The sequence below is a fragment of the Struthio camelus genome, chromosome 31 (assembly GCF_040807025.1).
Source record: "Struthio camelus isolate bStrCam1 chromosome 31, bStrCam1.hap1, whole genome shotgun sequence".
Taxonomy (NCBI): domain Eukaryota; kingdom Metazoa; phylum Chordata; class Aves; order Struthioniformes; family Struthionidae; genus Struthio; species Struthio camelus.
The window spans coordinates 3,266,215-3,279,438 of record NC_090972.1 but is presented as its reverse complement, the minus strand read 5'-3'; the positions used below and the strand labels follow the sequence as shown (position 1 = coordinate 3,279,438).

Here is a 13,224-nt window from a genome sequence, read left to right as displayed (position 1 = left end):
CCTTCTTTCCTCCCTCCTTCCCTCCCTCCCTCTCTTCCTTCCTTCCTTCCGTCCTTCCTCCATCCTGCCCTCCCTCCCTGCCTCATAATTTTCTTTTCTCGCTGTTCTCAAACACGCCGTTCCTTTCAGTAAGCTGGTACACAGGCGGCAGTTCTGGCGTCAGTACTGGCCATCTAGGTTACAACAGTTTCCAGTGTTTGCTGAAATAGCTGGGGTGGGAAATCAAGGCATTCTTTCATGTCACTTTCCAGACTCAGCAGCTGATCTTTTCCATTCATGCGGCAGCATCAGCTGAGGATGCACCTTACGGAAGAGGACTCTGGGGAATGGAAATAGCAGCTCAGGACAGAAAGAGAGGACGTTTCTGCTAAGTTATTCTCTCTTTCCCGGCAGGGATGGATAACCAGACCGAGGTGAGGAAGTTCATCCTCCTCGGTCTGAGCAATCTTCAAGGGCTGCAGCAATTCCTGTTCATGCTATTCTTACTGCTCTACCTGTCTAGCCTGCTGGGGAATACGGCAATCATGGTTGTGGTGATATGTGAAGCCCGGCTACATACCCCCATGTACTTTTTCCTCTGCAACCTCTCCTGCCTGGATATCTTCTACTCCACAGTTACTGTGCCCAAGATGCTGGCTGGGCTCCTCTCGGGGCACCAGGGTATTTCTTACCCTGGCTGCCTCAGCCAGCTCCACTTCTTCCACTTCCTGGGCAGCAGCGAAGCTTTGCTCCTGGCTGTCATGGCCTATGACCGCTATGTGGCCATCTGCAGCCCCCTGCGCTACACCCTGATCATGAGCCCGCGGGCCTGCCTGCTGCTGGCTGCAGCCGCTTGGGCTACTGGCTTCCTCCATGCTCTGATGCACACACTCATGACCTCCCAGCTCCATTTCTGTGGCCCCAACCACATCCACCACTACTTCTGCGACATCAAGCCCCTGGTGAGACTGGCCTGCAATAGCAACCAGATCAACCTGAGCCTGCTCAGCATCGTCACGGGGAGTATTGGGATAGGCCCCTTTGTCTTCACGCTCTTTTCTTACCTGTACATTTTTTCCTTCCTCCGGCTGAAAGTCCGGTCCAAGGAGGGAAGGAGGAAATCCTTGTCCACTTGCATCTCCCATCTCACAGTGGTGGCCTTACTCTATGTCCCTGTTATTTTTAACTACGTGCCACCTTCCTCACGGAATGCACCCAGGCGGGACATGATAGCCACCCTTATGTATAATGTTGTCACATCCGTCCTCAATCCTTTGGTCTACACCCTGAGGAACGTGGAGGTGAAACGTGCTCTAAAGAGAAGACTTTTCTCCAGAGAGTTACTAGTACAGAAAATGTTCTGCCTTGCAGCTTGTGTGGAGTAGTAGGCAACGGGCAATGCAATCAGAGGAGCTTTTGGCTCAAGAATGTGTTGTGCAGAAATGTGCTTCTCACTGCCAACAGCCTGGGTCCCTTCAGAAATACCCTACCTACTGCATATGGCCTCAGCTCTCCTATCCTGGGCAATATCTGTGCGTAAAGATGAACATATGTTGGTGGAACAGCCACTCCTATTCATCCAGTTGGAAAAGAGAAGCAGCTCCAGAGAATGATACTTCAATAAAAACATCTTCCTTCGACTTATTTACCTTCTAACATCACTTGATACTTTTCTTTTTTTCTTTTTTTTTTCTTTCTTTTAGGCAGCTGAATCCCACCCGCAGTCAGAGCTGTCAAGAGAAGTCAGGCCATGACTCATCTTATCCTAAAGCCGATAGGCAAGGAGGGATTCAGTTGTTGCCGTGTGATTCAGTTGGCCACGTACAGGCATGTCTGTCTTGCCACTTGAAATACTCTGGGTATCTCAGCTGGTGTCTCTCTGCTGCCCCAGGAAGGCATAGGTCTCCTGTAGGCCCTGCACCAGATCTCCCAGCCCTGTATGGAGGTCAGAGATCCTCGGGCCTCTGACATGGTGCTAGGCACCTTTGTGTAGGCAACTGAATTCCACCGCCATTGCCTAGGTCCCCAGTGGTTAAACCTGCTGTTCAGGCTCTTGTCTCACAGGGAAGAATGGGCATTTGGAACCCCAAATTTAGTGTCCTGGTCTCAAGTTGAATCTCTCCCTTCATCTCCAATTGACTGGGAATGGTGGATTCCATTTGAAGAAAGGTTCCAGAGCCGATCCTTAGGGCTTAAAGGGGAGGGAAGCTTGGGTGATGGGCACTAAGAGTAATAGTTAGAGTGATCTCTTGATTCTCACCTGTCCTACAGGTTTTTTCCCCCGTATTCATAAACTTCACAAACATGCCAGCTATGTTGCACATAACACTTATGTGCTCAACACGTTCCGGGTCTAGAGTCCTACCATGGGCCTTAAAAAGGCTGCCTTTAGTATTGTTCTTATTATCGTTTTTACAGACTTACATAAGAAGGATGATGACGATAAACGTTTCTGTTAGGGCCTGAGGTAATCCCTCAGTGCAAAAGTTTCATGCCATGTACTTGAAGGTGTCCAAAGAGATTCCTACTCTCCTAAACAACGCTCCAGACTGCATACTGTAAGAGACGGTCTCCCAAGGGTCCTGATCTCCTGCTCCCGTATGACCACTCTTTGAGCCCGAGACCATTTCAGTGTTTTTAGGTCTTTAAGAGTTCATATTTGTCTAGAGCTGGCCAAAACCAAATGTGAGTGCTTCCTTGCAATCCACCACTCTGCAGGTGTGCGGTATCCTTCAGCAGCAGCAATGACTCGGGACAGTTCGTCTGTGAAATCCCCTTACTGTCTTGCTCCGATTCATACTCTGGGGAAAACGGGCTTCTTGGTTTGGTGACTAGAGACATGGCCTCTTTTCTAGTCATAACAGTGTCACAGTGGTTAAGACCTTCACGGTGGTTCTACGAATACCTTCTACAGGAGGGCGGCATGATTTCTTGTTGTCTGCCTTCCTGCTGCCTCCTTCCTTGTTTGCACTGCTGCACTCACCTACGCAAAACCTGCAGCTACTGCCTCATCTAGCTCTACTAGCCACTAACCTCACAGGAGCTCTTGGTTTGTTTGTGTCTTTGTTTGTTACTGGGATCAATGCAGTCATTGATTAATGCAGTCATCTACAACAAGAGCCAGAATGAGATCCAGTGTTTTCTCAGGAAGTCGTTTGCAAGGGCTGGGTTAAGGTCACCAAGAAGCAGCTTCCTGTCTTCTCCCCTTTCCTGCTGTTTTCTTACTGTTCAACCTTAGCTAGTGTCTCTGTTTTCTTCAGAATAGAGTTTATGGAAAAGCAGATGACACTGTGCCCAGAGCTGCCCAGTAACTCCTCTGCATACAGTTTATGTGGCTTGTTAACACTTACAGCAGATATGGGCCAAACGCTGGACTAAACGGTAAGTCGATGTGTTTGAAGGCTAGTCACCACCCATACAAAGGACAGCTGAACAGTGACGGCAGAGGAATCCCAGTAACCTAATCAGCGCAAAGGAGCACTCTGACTCGGATGCTCCCAGGACCATCACAGGAGAGCAATTAGCCCATTGTCGCTGGTGCCTTGGAGAGTGCGTAGCCTCCAAGATGAGTCCACGTGAGTGACTCTCCTTGAAAGCCTTGTGGACTGAAGGGGTTATTGCCTAAAGGCCTATAGGATTTACTAGGGGACGTGAGACAAGAGCATGTGAAACTGTGTACCAGTTTTAAGGGGACTTAAGGAATATGTGAGACTTTAAGGGATCTTTAGGAGAAGGACCAAAGGTGGGGAAAGGGAGGTATTGGAGTGGGTGGATTGGAGTTTAGAAAGGACTTGGCCGAGTGTGAACAGGTCAGTATGTTTGTCTAGCCCTGCCCCGCACCTGAGCAACCCCACCTAGCCGACTGAGTGAAAGAAAACATCAGAGGAGTGTCCCACTTATTCTACAGAGTAGATTCCCACTTATTCTCCTCTCATGTCTCGTCTCAGTGTCACACTAGAGCCAACCTCCACAGGGTCTTCTTTCCCAGCTGATTCCACCAAGCCTATTCCCTTGGCTGTGGTTTTACTGGATGGTAGATAGGGACAGGGAGAAGCTTGCTCCTCCATTCCTGAGCCCATAGGAAGCTTCATGAGCCCATCTCCATCATTCTAAACAGATCATGTGGCATGTGGCTATTCTTTAAACACCTGTGTCCCTCCAGCCTGCCCCTCCCCTTCCCTCTCACCTCCCTATGTGCTTTCTCTCCAGCACCCCATACGGCCTGCCCTTCCTCTGCCTCCCAGGCCACAAACACCTTCCAGCTAGCCTTACAAGATGCCTGGATGGATAGGGGCTCTGAGGGAGCAGCTCAGTCCTTAGGCTCCAAGCATCAGCACACGCTTTGGGCTGTGTGCCTAGTGGGACTGGGGAAAGCTTGTGGGTTCTGCTGGAGTGTTGGGCTTGGGCTTTGTGCTTGGCCTTTGGGGTGCGAGCTAGATTTGAGGAATAGGGCTTTGGGTTTGAGTGGGGCTGAAGGCTCGAGCCTGCCCTAGGCCTTCAGGGCAGGGGATCGGGGCATGGCATTAGCTTCAGGCACAGGCCAAAAGGAGATGAAGCTTGCCTGAGTCTGAGGAAACGCCATCTCATTTGGTGAGTGCTACACAGTTCTTCTCTTTTAGAATAGGCTTGGAGGGACTCAGGCATTTCCCTAGCCCTTTGCATGAGAAAAGTCCTGTGCAGCCGCTGCCACCAAACTCTCTACCTTTCACTCTCCAGACCCTGCAACATTCCTAGATGGCGTCAGATCAAAGGGGGACCTTTGCGGTCACAAGCACGCTTGCCATGTCTTTTAGACGCTCTCAGGATTTGCATTAGTGATCACTGTCTTTGGCACCTGCTTTCTGAAAAGGAAGTTTCTTAGCACGCCTCTCTCCCTTTCTCTTCTCTTGTCATCTTCTGCAATTCCTCAGCTCTTGCATCTCATTCCACATCCTCCTTGGTTTCTCAACAGATGCAGCATCTCTTTTGCCGCCTTCTTGCTGGGGCTCTGTGGGGAGAGGGGAGCTGTCATTCTGATGCAGCATGTCCCACCGTTACCCCAGAGCATGTCAGAGAGGCACTGCAGGGACCTGCCCTCCCTTTCTCCACCCCAGTTGTGCAGGGTGGAATTGGGGTGGAGAAAGGGAGGTGCAAGGGCACCAAAAAGTTGGGCCCAAACTCAGAAAGAATGGCACACAAGGCAAAAAAAAAAAAGGGTTCAGAACAGAGGATGGCGGGTCTTCTGACTGTACATGCCTACAGATGGTAGTGGTGCTGGTTTGCATCAGTTATTTCTCAAGGCTCCAATCTGATGGGCAGGCATCAAACCTTAGCAGTAAGAGCTAGCAGCAGTAGCTTCTGGTAGCTATTCTGTCCCCTCTTTAACAGCACTTCCAACGTGGTCTTTCACAGCATCCCTGTAGCCATGAACCTCAAGAAATGGAGCGCGGGACAAATGCAAAGTCTTGTGCCTGGTATGGGCTTACCCCTGCAGCAGTGCAGGCTGGGGACTGAGTGCCTGGGGGACAGCTCTGCTGACCAGACCCTGCGGGGCTGGTAGAGAGGCGGGAGCATCGGCCAGCAGCGTGCCCTAGCAGGGACGAAGGCTAGCAGCACACAGGGCTGTAGGAACAGGAACAAAGCTGGTAGAGCAAGGGAGGAGATGGCTCGCCTTTACCAGGCGTGCATTAGACAACATGTGGAGGGCTGCATCCCGTTTTGGCTGCCGGCAGTATAAGAAAACGACTGACATACTAGAGCAAGTCCAGCACCTTCCCTTCCCTCCACTTTACCTGCTCAAATAATAAACAAGGCTGCCATTCCGATTCTCTCACCCCTTCACTTAGGCCAGCAGCACCTTTTCTCAGAACAAAGGCTCTTTTCCTGTCACCTTGGCTACTTTCATCAGCAAGGGCTCCAGCCAGCAGTGTCTTGCCGGTTCCTGGAAAGGGGACCATACAAGAGACAGCCTCTGCAATTAAAACAAGAAAAAAATTCAAAGAAGAAGAAGAAGAAGAAGAAGAGAGAGATTTCCGTAGGGCAAAAATACGGACAAGTGGCCCCATCCCCAAAACAACAACCCTTCCCTCCTAACCAAAACACTTACATCTAAGATAGCAGTAAGAGCTCAAGGGTGAGAACAAATCCAAGTAGGTGCAAGTTTTGTCTTCCTACACAATCCCACAAGACAGTAAACTACGGGAAAGAGAGAACTCAGCTGCATAAACTCTCCACGAGAGTGTTATGTCTTGGCCGGACACTTGCAACACCACTGATATACTAACAGAGATAACAGCAGAACAGGGGAGCCAAACAAGAGCAAATTTCAGCACCAACTCTGAGAGTGGACTAATGCAAGTCCGCTGTAGCTGGTCTGTTCTTCTTTGACACACTGCATATGCTTGCTTTCACAGGAGGAAAGCCTGTCCTCCTGCTTTTCATTCTCTGTGTTACATTCTTGGAATTTGCGTCTCCCAGAATTTGCTGGCAACAGCTGAGGACGTAGTCTAAAGCTGGGAGGAGGGGAGGGAAAGGTATTTTGCATTTCCAGATAGTATCTAAACATCAACTAGAAAAGCTATGGCACCATGGTTAAGAAGAGAAAGGCAGTGAACAAAAAGGCAAACCTTGTAAGGATTGTCTTTCCAATATTGGCAATACTTCTAAAGCTGTGAAGAGAAAGGACTTAAAGTCACATTTCAACAGACTGTGAGTTCAGTTTTGCTGATCCAGAAGAAAGAAAGCTAACCATTAAATCTATAGGCAACTCTCGTGTGAAGTAGAATTCGAGGTGAGTGCAATATGTTAATTATTGTCCTCAGGTAAATTGTCCTCAGATAAAAGAAGCCTGAGGGCTTGCTTTCTTCCCCTTTGCCCTTACTCTGCTCAAACATCTGGGAAGTGGAGGAGCTTGCCAGGCAGTGCAGTAGGGGCTGCTGTGGGTCCCGAGGGAGGTGACCTCTGGTGAGGACGATGCAGCAAACCCGCAGGCCATGAGTAGCAGGTTGGCCCCTCGGGGCACGGGGAGGCTGCTGCTGGTGGAAGCAGTGCTGCCCCCACAGATTATCCTGCAGCCCGTGGAGTCCTTGCTCCTGTTGAACATAGGAGGTAAGGTTTTAAACGCTGTACCCTTGATGGGCCCTGCCAATGCAGCTTCAGAGCAGCGCTTGCAGGCAGCATTTCAGCCAGGAGAAGGTCTGGTCACTGGGGCAGGTGATGTTTTGTGAGCCAAGGGGAAGCTGAAGGGTTATGTTATTGCTCTATTATGTTGATGTTCTGTTACTTTCAAGTGTGCAAGAATCACAGTCCTGCCCACATTCTCTTTCAGAAATGATGCTGCCTAGAGACTCTCTTTGGCCTTTTCCCGGAGGGACATGTTGCGTGATCTCATGTGCCGCTAGGGAAGGCATGCGCCACAGAAACAGTGTACGTGTCAGAGCTGGTGGGCAAGTTGCAGCTGAAGCGTTTGTGACCTTAGGGAGCAAGATCAGTCCACCAGTGCCCAGGACACCTGCCTTCTCGGCGCTTCTCCTGCAAGTGCCTCTGAGCGCGGCCGCACTTGCCAGGCCAAACAGCTGCTCTCATCCAGTGGCTCCCAAGGCCTCCAGGCTCTGGCTGGCGAGGCCGAGAGTTTTGCCTCAAGTAGCTGCTGAAGGTGGGATTGCCCTGCAGGGCTAGGGATGAAAGCTCTGTTTTCCTGAAATTGCAGGGACACGGTACCCCTTTCCCATCTGTGCGGAGCAGGGTGCTCTAGCCGGGTGGGTCCGTCTGCCTGGCGGTACAAAGGAGTCCCTGATGTGTGTGCGCTGCAGATGAGATGAATCAATCAGGCAGTCACCAAAGGAAGAAGGGCTTCAGAGAAACCACGCAGCAGAGTCAGTGACCTGCACCAAGGCTCGAGGAGGCAACTGCAGCACAACCCCAGCTTCAGCTTTAAAGCTTGTCACACCTTGTAATGGCACCAAGAGCTTGAAAACTTGACCTGAATGGAACTGAGAAAGGGCTGCCTAAATTATCAGAGAGCCTGCAGTGCTTTCTGGGGGTTCTCTGTGGAACTACACCAAGGAACTGCTGTTGGGGAAGGTACTGACAGATGCCCTTCCTGTCTGATGTGCTGCTCTGTGCTAGCTCTGGCTTATCCACCTGCTTGTGCTGAGGCATCCCTCGTCATCTAGCTGATTTGCTGCAAGACGCCCCCCTGCAACACCCAAGGGGAGAGGGAAGCCTACATGCTGCTTGCCTGGTGAAACGCGGGGGCTGTGGGTGAGGGCTTGCTTTTGCTTCTGAGTTGAGGAGGGGGCAAGATTGCAGCTTTGAAGGCCCAGACCATCTGGCATTGGGCTGTGCGTGGTGTTGCAAGCTGCCCTTCCTCTGGCCATAGGCCGCTATGCTGCTTCTCGGGTGACTTTCTGGGTGACAGCTTCCTCTTTGGCAACGATGGCACCATGAAGATTTATGAAAGCAGACAGAGAGGAAGGGCCTTTTTACACCACCTCTCAAGGAGCTGCCCCCGGAACTAGGATTTGGCTTCTGTGTTTCTGGAGTCCTAGTCCAGTGTCCTAACCCCGAGGTCATTGCTCCCATTGCGGCTCCTCCTGCTGATGAGCCAGCTTAGCCATCTCTTCCTGTCACCTCACGCACAGAAGGGCAATAATAATAGTTGTTGGGGGGTGGGGGGGGGGGTGCTGTGCCTTGAAAGTTAGTACCTGACCACCGCCTAGGAGAAGTGCTGCTCTCAGTACCAGTTTTCGCAGCCCTTCCATGCCCAGCACTGTGGCTGAGGCTTGTGGGAGGAGACTGCCGTTTCAATGTGTCCTTCCGTGCAGCATGGAGAGCAGGTACTGTAGGAGTGCAGTTGCTGAAAAACTGAAAAGACGACCCAAAGCAAAGATCACACGCCCTGCAAGCAGAGCATCTTATCTGACCTTGCCTCAGCTCCTGTTTTTCGTATATAGTTGAAGAACTGCAAAGACACCAGTTTAATCCAGCCAGCAGTACAAAAGTTGTTCAAAGGTAACAGCAGAAGAGGTGCAAATCAGCTAACGAATAATCATAAGATGGACCACTGAAGGCTGGACTTTGGGCTGAAACTGGTAAAACTAGGAATCGTGGGTAGAGCTAAGTGGTCGTGTAAAATGAAGTATTGACTATGTAGCAGCTTACTTTCGCTTAAAAACTGTCACAAAAAGCTACCCAGGGTCCCTTCCTGTGCTCTCAGCCAAGAGGCACCTTCCTGCTAGCAATGACACTGAAGCAACTTAGAAATCTGACTCCTGCTGCTCATTACAGGTGCCTGCGAACAAACAGAAGAGAAAAGATGATTTTAACAGAGCGCACACCAGGTTCCTCATAGCTAGTGGTGGAGCTCCCCCGAGGGCTGTGCAGGAAGAGGGGCTGCATCTTGAAACACTGTTCCGATTGCATCCATCAGGGACGTTGTTCCTTTCCTTCCCTTTCCCTCTTACAGCAGGAATGAGACCGTGTCCCGTCGTCTGCAACTATTTCATTAATTGCCTCTGGAAACAAAACCCTCAGCCCGGGCTCCTTTTAAAGAGAGCGCTTGATTCCTGGGGCTTCCTCTGACTACTTGTTGAGCAGCTTTGCTGCTACCCTTTTCTGCTTTCTCTCTCGTGTTCCTATATTGGCTGTCTTGGAAGAGAGCCCTGGCATTGGCACCGGTCTTTATAATTTCTTATACTCTCTGCACTTGTGAATGCTCCCAGCCCTATTCAAATCAAGTTTGTTTTTTCTCTCATTCCCACCCAGCTCCCACTTCCTGCTCCTCTGGAATAACGCCTGCCTGTTTAAGGCCAGGCTTGCCAGAAGCACCTCATTTTGGCCTTTCTCTGCTGCTTTGCTTGCATGGCCTTTCTCAAAGGTAACATCACATGGGTGTGTTCTTTTCTGCGTTTTATTAGTGACAGGAGCAAGAAACCTGAGCCCTTCACAGGGAAATCCCTGGCAAGGTGTGCTTCCAGACGCTTGCCCCGAGCTCTGTGCTCACGGACCTGCATACTCAGACAGAATTCCCTGCAACAGCCCAGGGCTTGCTCCGTGTTTACCCAAGAGTTTTCTTTTGGAGAGGAGAAGGGAGACAGCATTTTGCTAGTTCCTTTCTCACTCACGCTGACAGCGCTCTTAACCCACAATCCATCACAGCCCTAGCGGAATCAGCCCTAGTTTAAAGGCAGTTTTGTTTATTACCGTGATTGAGAAAGCTGACCTTCAGCACTCGCAGCACGCTCGCGTTCACTGATAGGCCTGCAGGCTTCATCGGCCTTAGGCACTTACAAGGGCACTTAAACAAGAGTCAGACTTCTGCTACACTGAAGGTAATTCAGTCCAGAATTTCCTTCTCTAACGCAAGGAAGACTAACCTGGAGGTTGTTACAGCTGAGAAGGAAGGTTGAAAGCAATGTGGGGGGGTGGGGGAGAGGAAAGAAGAAACAAAAAGGTTGAAACCCAGAGGAAGGGCTATCTAATTGTATTTATTTTTTTAGGCTTGAATCATGGCTAGACCCTTGTCGAGCCCTTAGGGGCCCGTGCATGTGAGGCTGGGCTTGCAAAAAGCACTTAATTGGAGCCCTACCCTGCTCCTTCCCTGCCACGTCCTTTTCATTATGTGCTGGGCTGTGTATTTCAGCCTTGTTTCTTTGCACGCTCGCTTTCACAAGTTATGGCCTGCCCCAAAAACAGTCAGGATATTTGGGGTGAGACCACCATTGCCACTCTGATTTCAACATACTTGTTTCTGTCCTGGAAAGAGTGTCATGAGGAATTGGGTGAGTTTCTGCCCTTGTTCAGAAGTGCACAGTGAGCTCCCAGGATGTCTCCTGCCCCTCCCTGCCCTGCTGCAGAGAGAAGCCCTGCGGAAGACCTGGTGAGGAGTCGGGCGACTGACAGAGGACGGGATAGTAGCCCTGGAGTGCGCTCTGCATGCTGATCAAAACCTGCTAGGGCCAAACATGCATATCTTGCTTTGTCAACAGTGTCTAGCTGCTTCACAGGCAGTAACTACCCACGCCTTGCCTAGTCTAGATAAGCAACTAGCTCGAGTAGCTAAAAGGGGCCCCTAGGATACACTAAAGTGAGTCCTGCCTGGGCATCCGACCCATCCATCCTCCAGCCTCCCAGCAGTGACCTCTCAATGCTATTCCTGGGGCTCCCCGTGCGCTTTGGAGGGTAAGTCCTTCTCTAATCTGCCTTGTTGAACCCCTCACATGCCTGGAGTGCCTCTCAGTGCCTGTATCCAACCCTCCTTTTTCCTGCCTTGCGGTCACATTGTGGTGCAGTTGGCAGGATACCAGTGTGGAGATGCATCTGTGGGGGACATAAGGACAAGGGGGAGGCGGGGAGCCGCTTCCCCAGGTGGCTTGCTACGCGTCAGTGGGCACCCACGGCTCACAAGGTAGCGGGGTGTGCCTCCTCGGCAGCATGGCCGCAGCTTGAAAGTGAGCTGGGGGTAACCCCAGCCAGGCTAGAGGAATTGCTCTCCAAACTCTGACTGGAAAAAGCTGGAGGAGGGAAAAGGCGGGTGGAGGGAAAGGCAGCAGGGGATCTGGGGGGGATCTTACTGGCTGCACTCCGCACCCTTGGATAAGGCATCGTTAGTGCAGCGCCCACACACTGGGCAGTTGGAAAGTGATCTCCAAGCCGCTAAGGAGGCTTGCCAGCTGACCCAGGAGGTGGGAACCACAACTGTGGATGGAGCTGAAAAGCTGCAGCAGGGATGTGCCTTTATGGCTGTCTGCATTGCAGATCGCCCACCTTGCAAATCGCTGTCCTCGGTGACAAGGGGGGAGCTGAGATGTCCATCCCCTGGTTGTTCGGGCACTGGTGTGAAAAGACAAAGGGGGTCCAGAAGCTCCAGATAATGCTCCAAATAATTGGGAGCATGAAGAGGAGGTAGCTGCCCGGCCAGTGGTAGAGCAGCAGCTTACCGGACCAAACGCAGCCAATAGGCAAGGGGCTGCCACTAGTTGTGATTTTAAAGCATCAGAGCTACAGGACATGCAGGGACGCTATCAGTAGAAGCCCTGAGAAGGGTTATTAGAATTGCTGTTCAGGCTGTGGGATGATGGGGCAAATGCGGTTTACTTTACCCTAGAGGAACTTGATAGAAGGGGGGAGGGAGGGGGGGTCTCCCCCAAGAGCCCACGCTGCAAAGCACTCTCCATAACATGCAGCAGCAAAACAAAAACCAATCCCCCCCTCTGATGAACTGGCTGATGAACTGTGGTGCGTTTAACTAGCCTGACTGAGCAGACATTTAATGATGGGCTCACTGAGAGGACTCCTATCTTAGCAGAAATAAACCAGCTGCGGCAATTAGCAATGTTGTCTGGAATCTATTCCCAGCAGTTTACCAAAGATCCCCATGCGCAAAATGGTCCAAAGTAAGATGCTGCAAAGTGCCCTTCCCCGCTCTGGTTCCCCCTCTCCCTCCAATCTGAACGTTATGGTGCTCCCTAAGCTTGGTGGGGGGACGGGTATGGTTGGGGAAGTCACAGCGCTGCTCTCTCAGGTAGCAGAGGGGTCTGTCCTCTGTCAGCTGAGATAGGAAGTTGGGAAACAGGCCCAGGAAAAGGTGACACAGCAAGAAAGGGCGAGTCGCGGCACTATGTTCCCAGACCTGCGGCGAGCGGGCAGACCACGGGGGAGGGAGATGGCAAACCCGTCGCAGAGCTGCTCGAGCGACGGCTGCAGCCTCAGCCGGAGCCGCGCCCTAAGCGCACCGGGGTGGGGAAGCTCGGCCAGGAGCCTAAGGAGAAACGAGAAGAACCAGCGACACCTACTGCCCGGCCTGCAGAAGGCACGGGATGCGAGCCACCAGCCCAGGACAGCAGCTTTCGCTCGCCTGTCTTCAGTGTCTTCAGTAGCCCTCTGGGGCCACTGAAAAACAAGGCTGGTTCCTGGGGAATGACAGTGCGTTACCGCCATGTACCGAGTAGCTCCCATGTTAACGGCGGCTGTGCCCGATCTGGTGTCCCTCATGGGATGGCTGGCCACCAGACTAGGACGCTAGCATGTGGTATTAGAGCTGGCAAATGCCTTTTTCTCCAGTGCTGTCGCTGATGCAAAGTTATAGACATAGCCCCACCACTGGCCACCGGCTCCCCAACCTCTCTGCCTGCCTGGGCTGCCCTTTGCCTTTCACTTGAGCACCTCGCCAGGCCAGCCTGATGCTCCTCACCACGCAGCTTCCTGCAGCACCCTGTCTCATCTCCACGGGCTTTCACTCCGGCACCCCACAGGCCCTGCCCGTCC

The 13,224-nt window shown here is 51.7% G+C and overlaps 1 protein-coding gene and 1 long non-coding RNA gene across 2 annotated transcripts; one reads left to right on the top strand and one right to left on the bottom strand.

Annotated features, from left to right (window-relative positions):
- Window positions 1-241: 241 nt before the first annotated feature.
- Window positions 242-1,364, top strand: LOC138063006 (olfactory receptor 12D1-like). The gene has a single exon (XM_068922682.1). The coding sequence runs from the start codon at window positions 396-398 to the stop codon at window positions 1,362-1,364; it is 969 nt and encodes a 322-aa protein (XP_068778783.1). The 5' UTR covers window positions 242-395.
- Window positions 1,365-1,680: 316 nt separating this feature from the next.
- Window positions 1,681-6,201, bottom strand: LOC138063092 (uncharacterized). Its single transcript, XR_011136687.1, has 3 exons — window positions 6,065-6,201; window positions 5,793-5,929; window positions 1,681-4,966 (listed from the first exon to the last, which is right to left on the bottom strand). It is a non-coding gene; the product is annotated as an uncharacterized lncRNA (long non-coding RNA).
- Window positions 6,202-13,224: the final 7,023 nt, after the last annotated feature.

Coding starts and splice junctions, on each gene's coding strand:
- LOC138063006 (XM_068922682.1), top strand. CDS start 396: ATGGATAACCAGACCGAGGTGAGGAAGTTCATCCTCCTCGGTCTGAGC.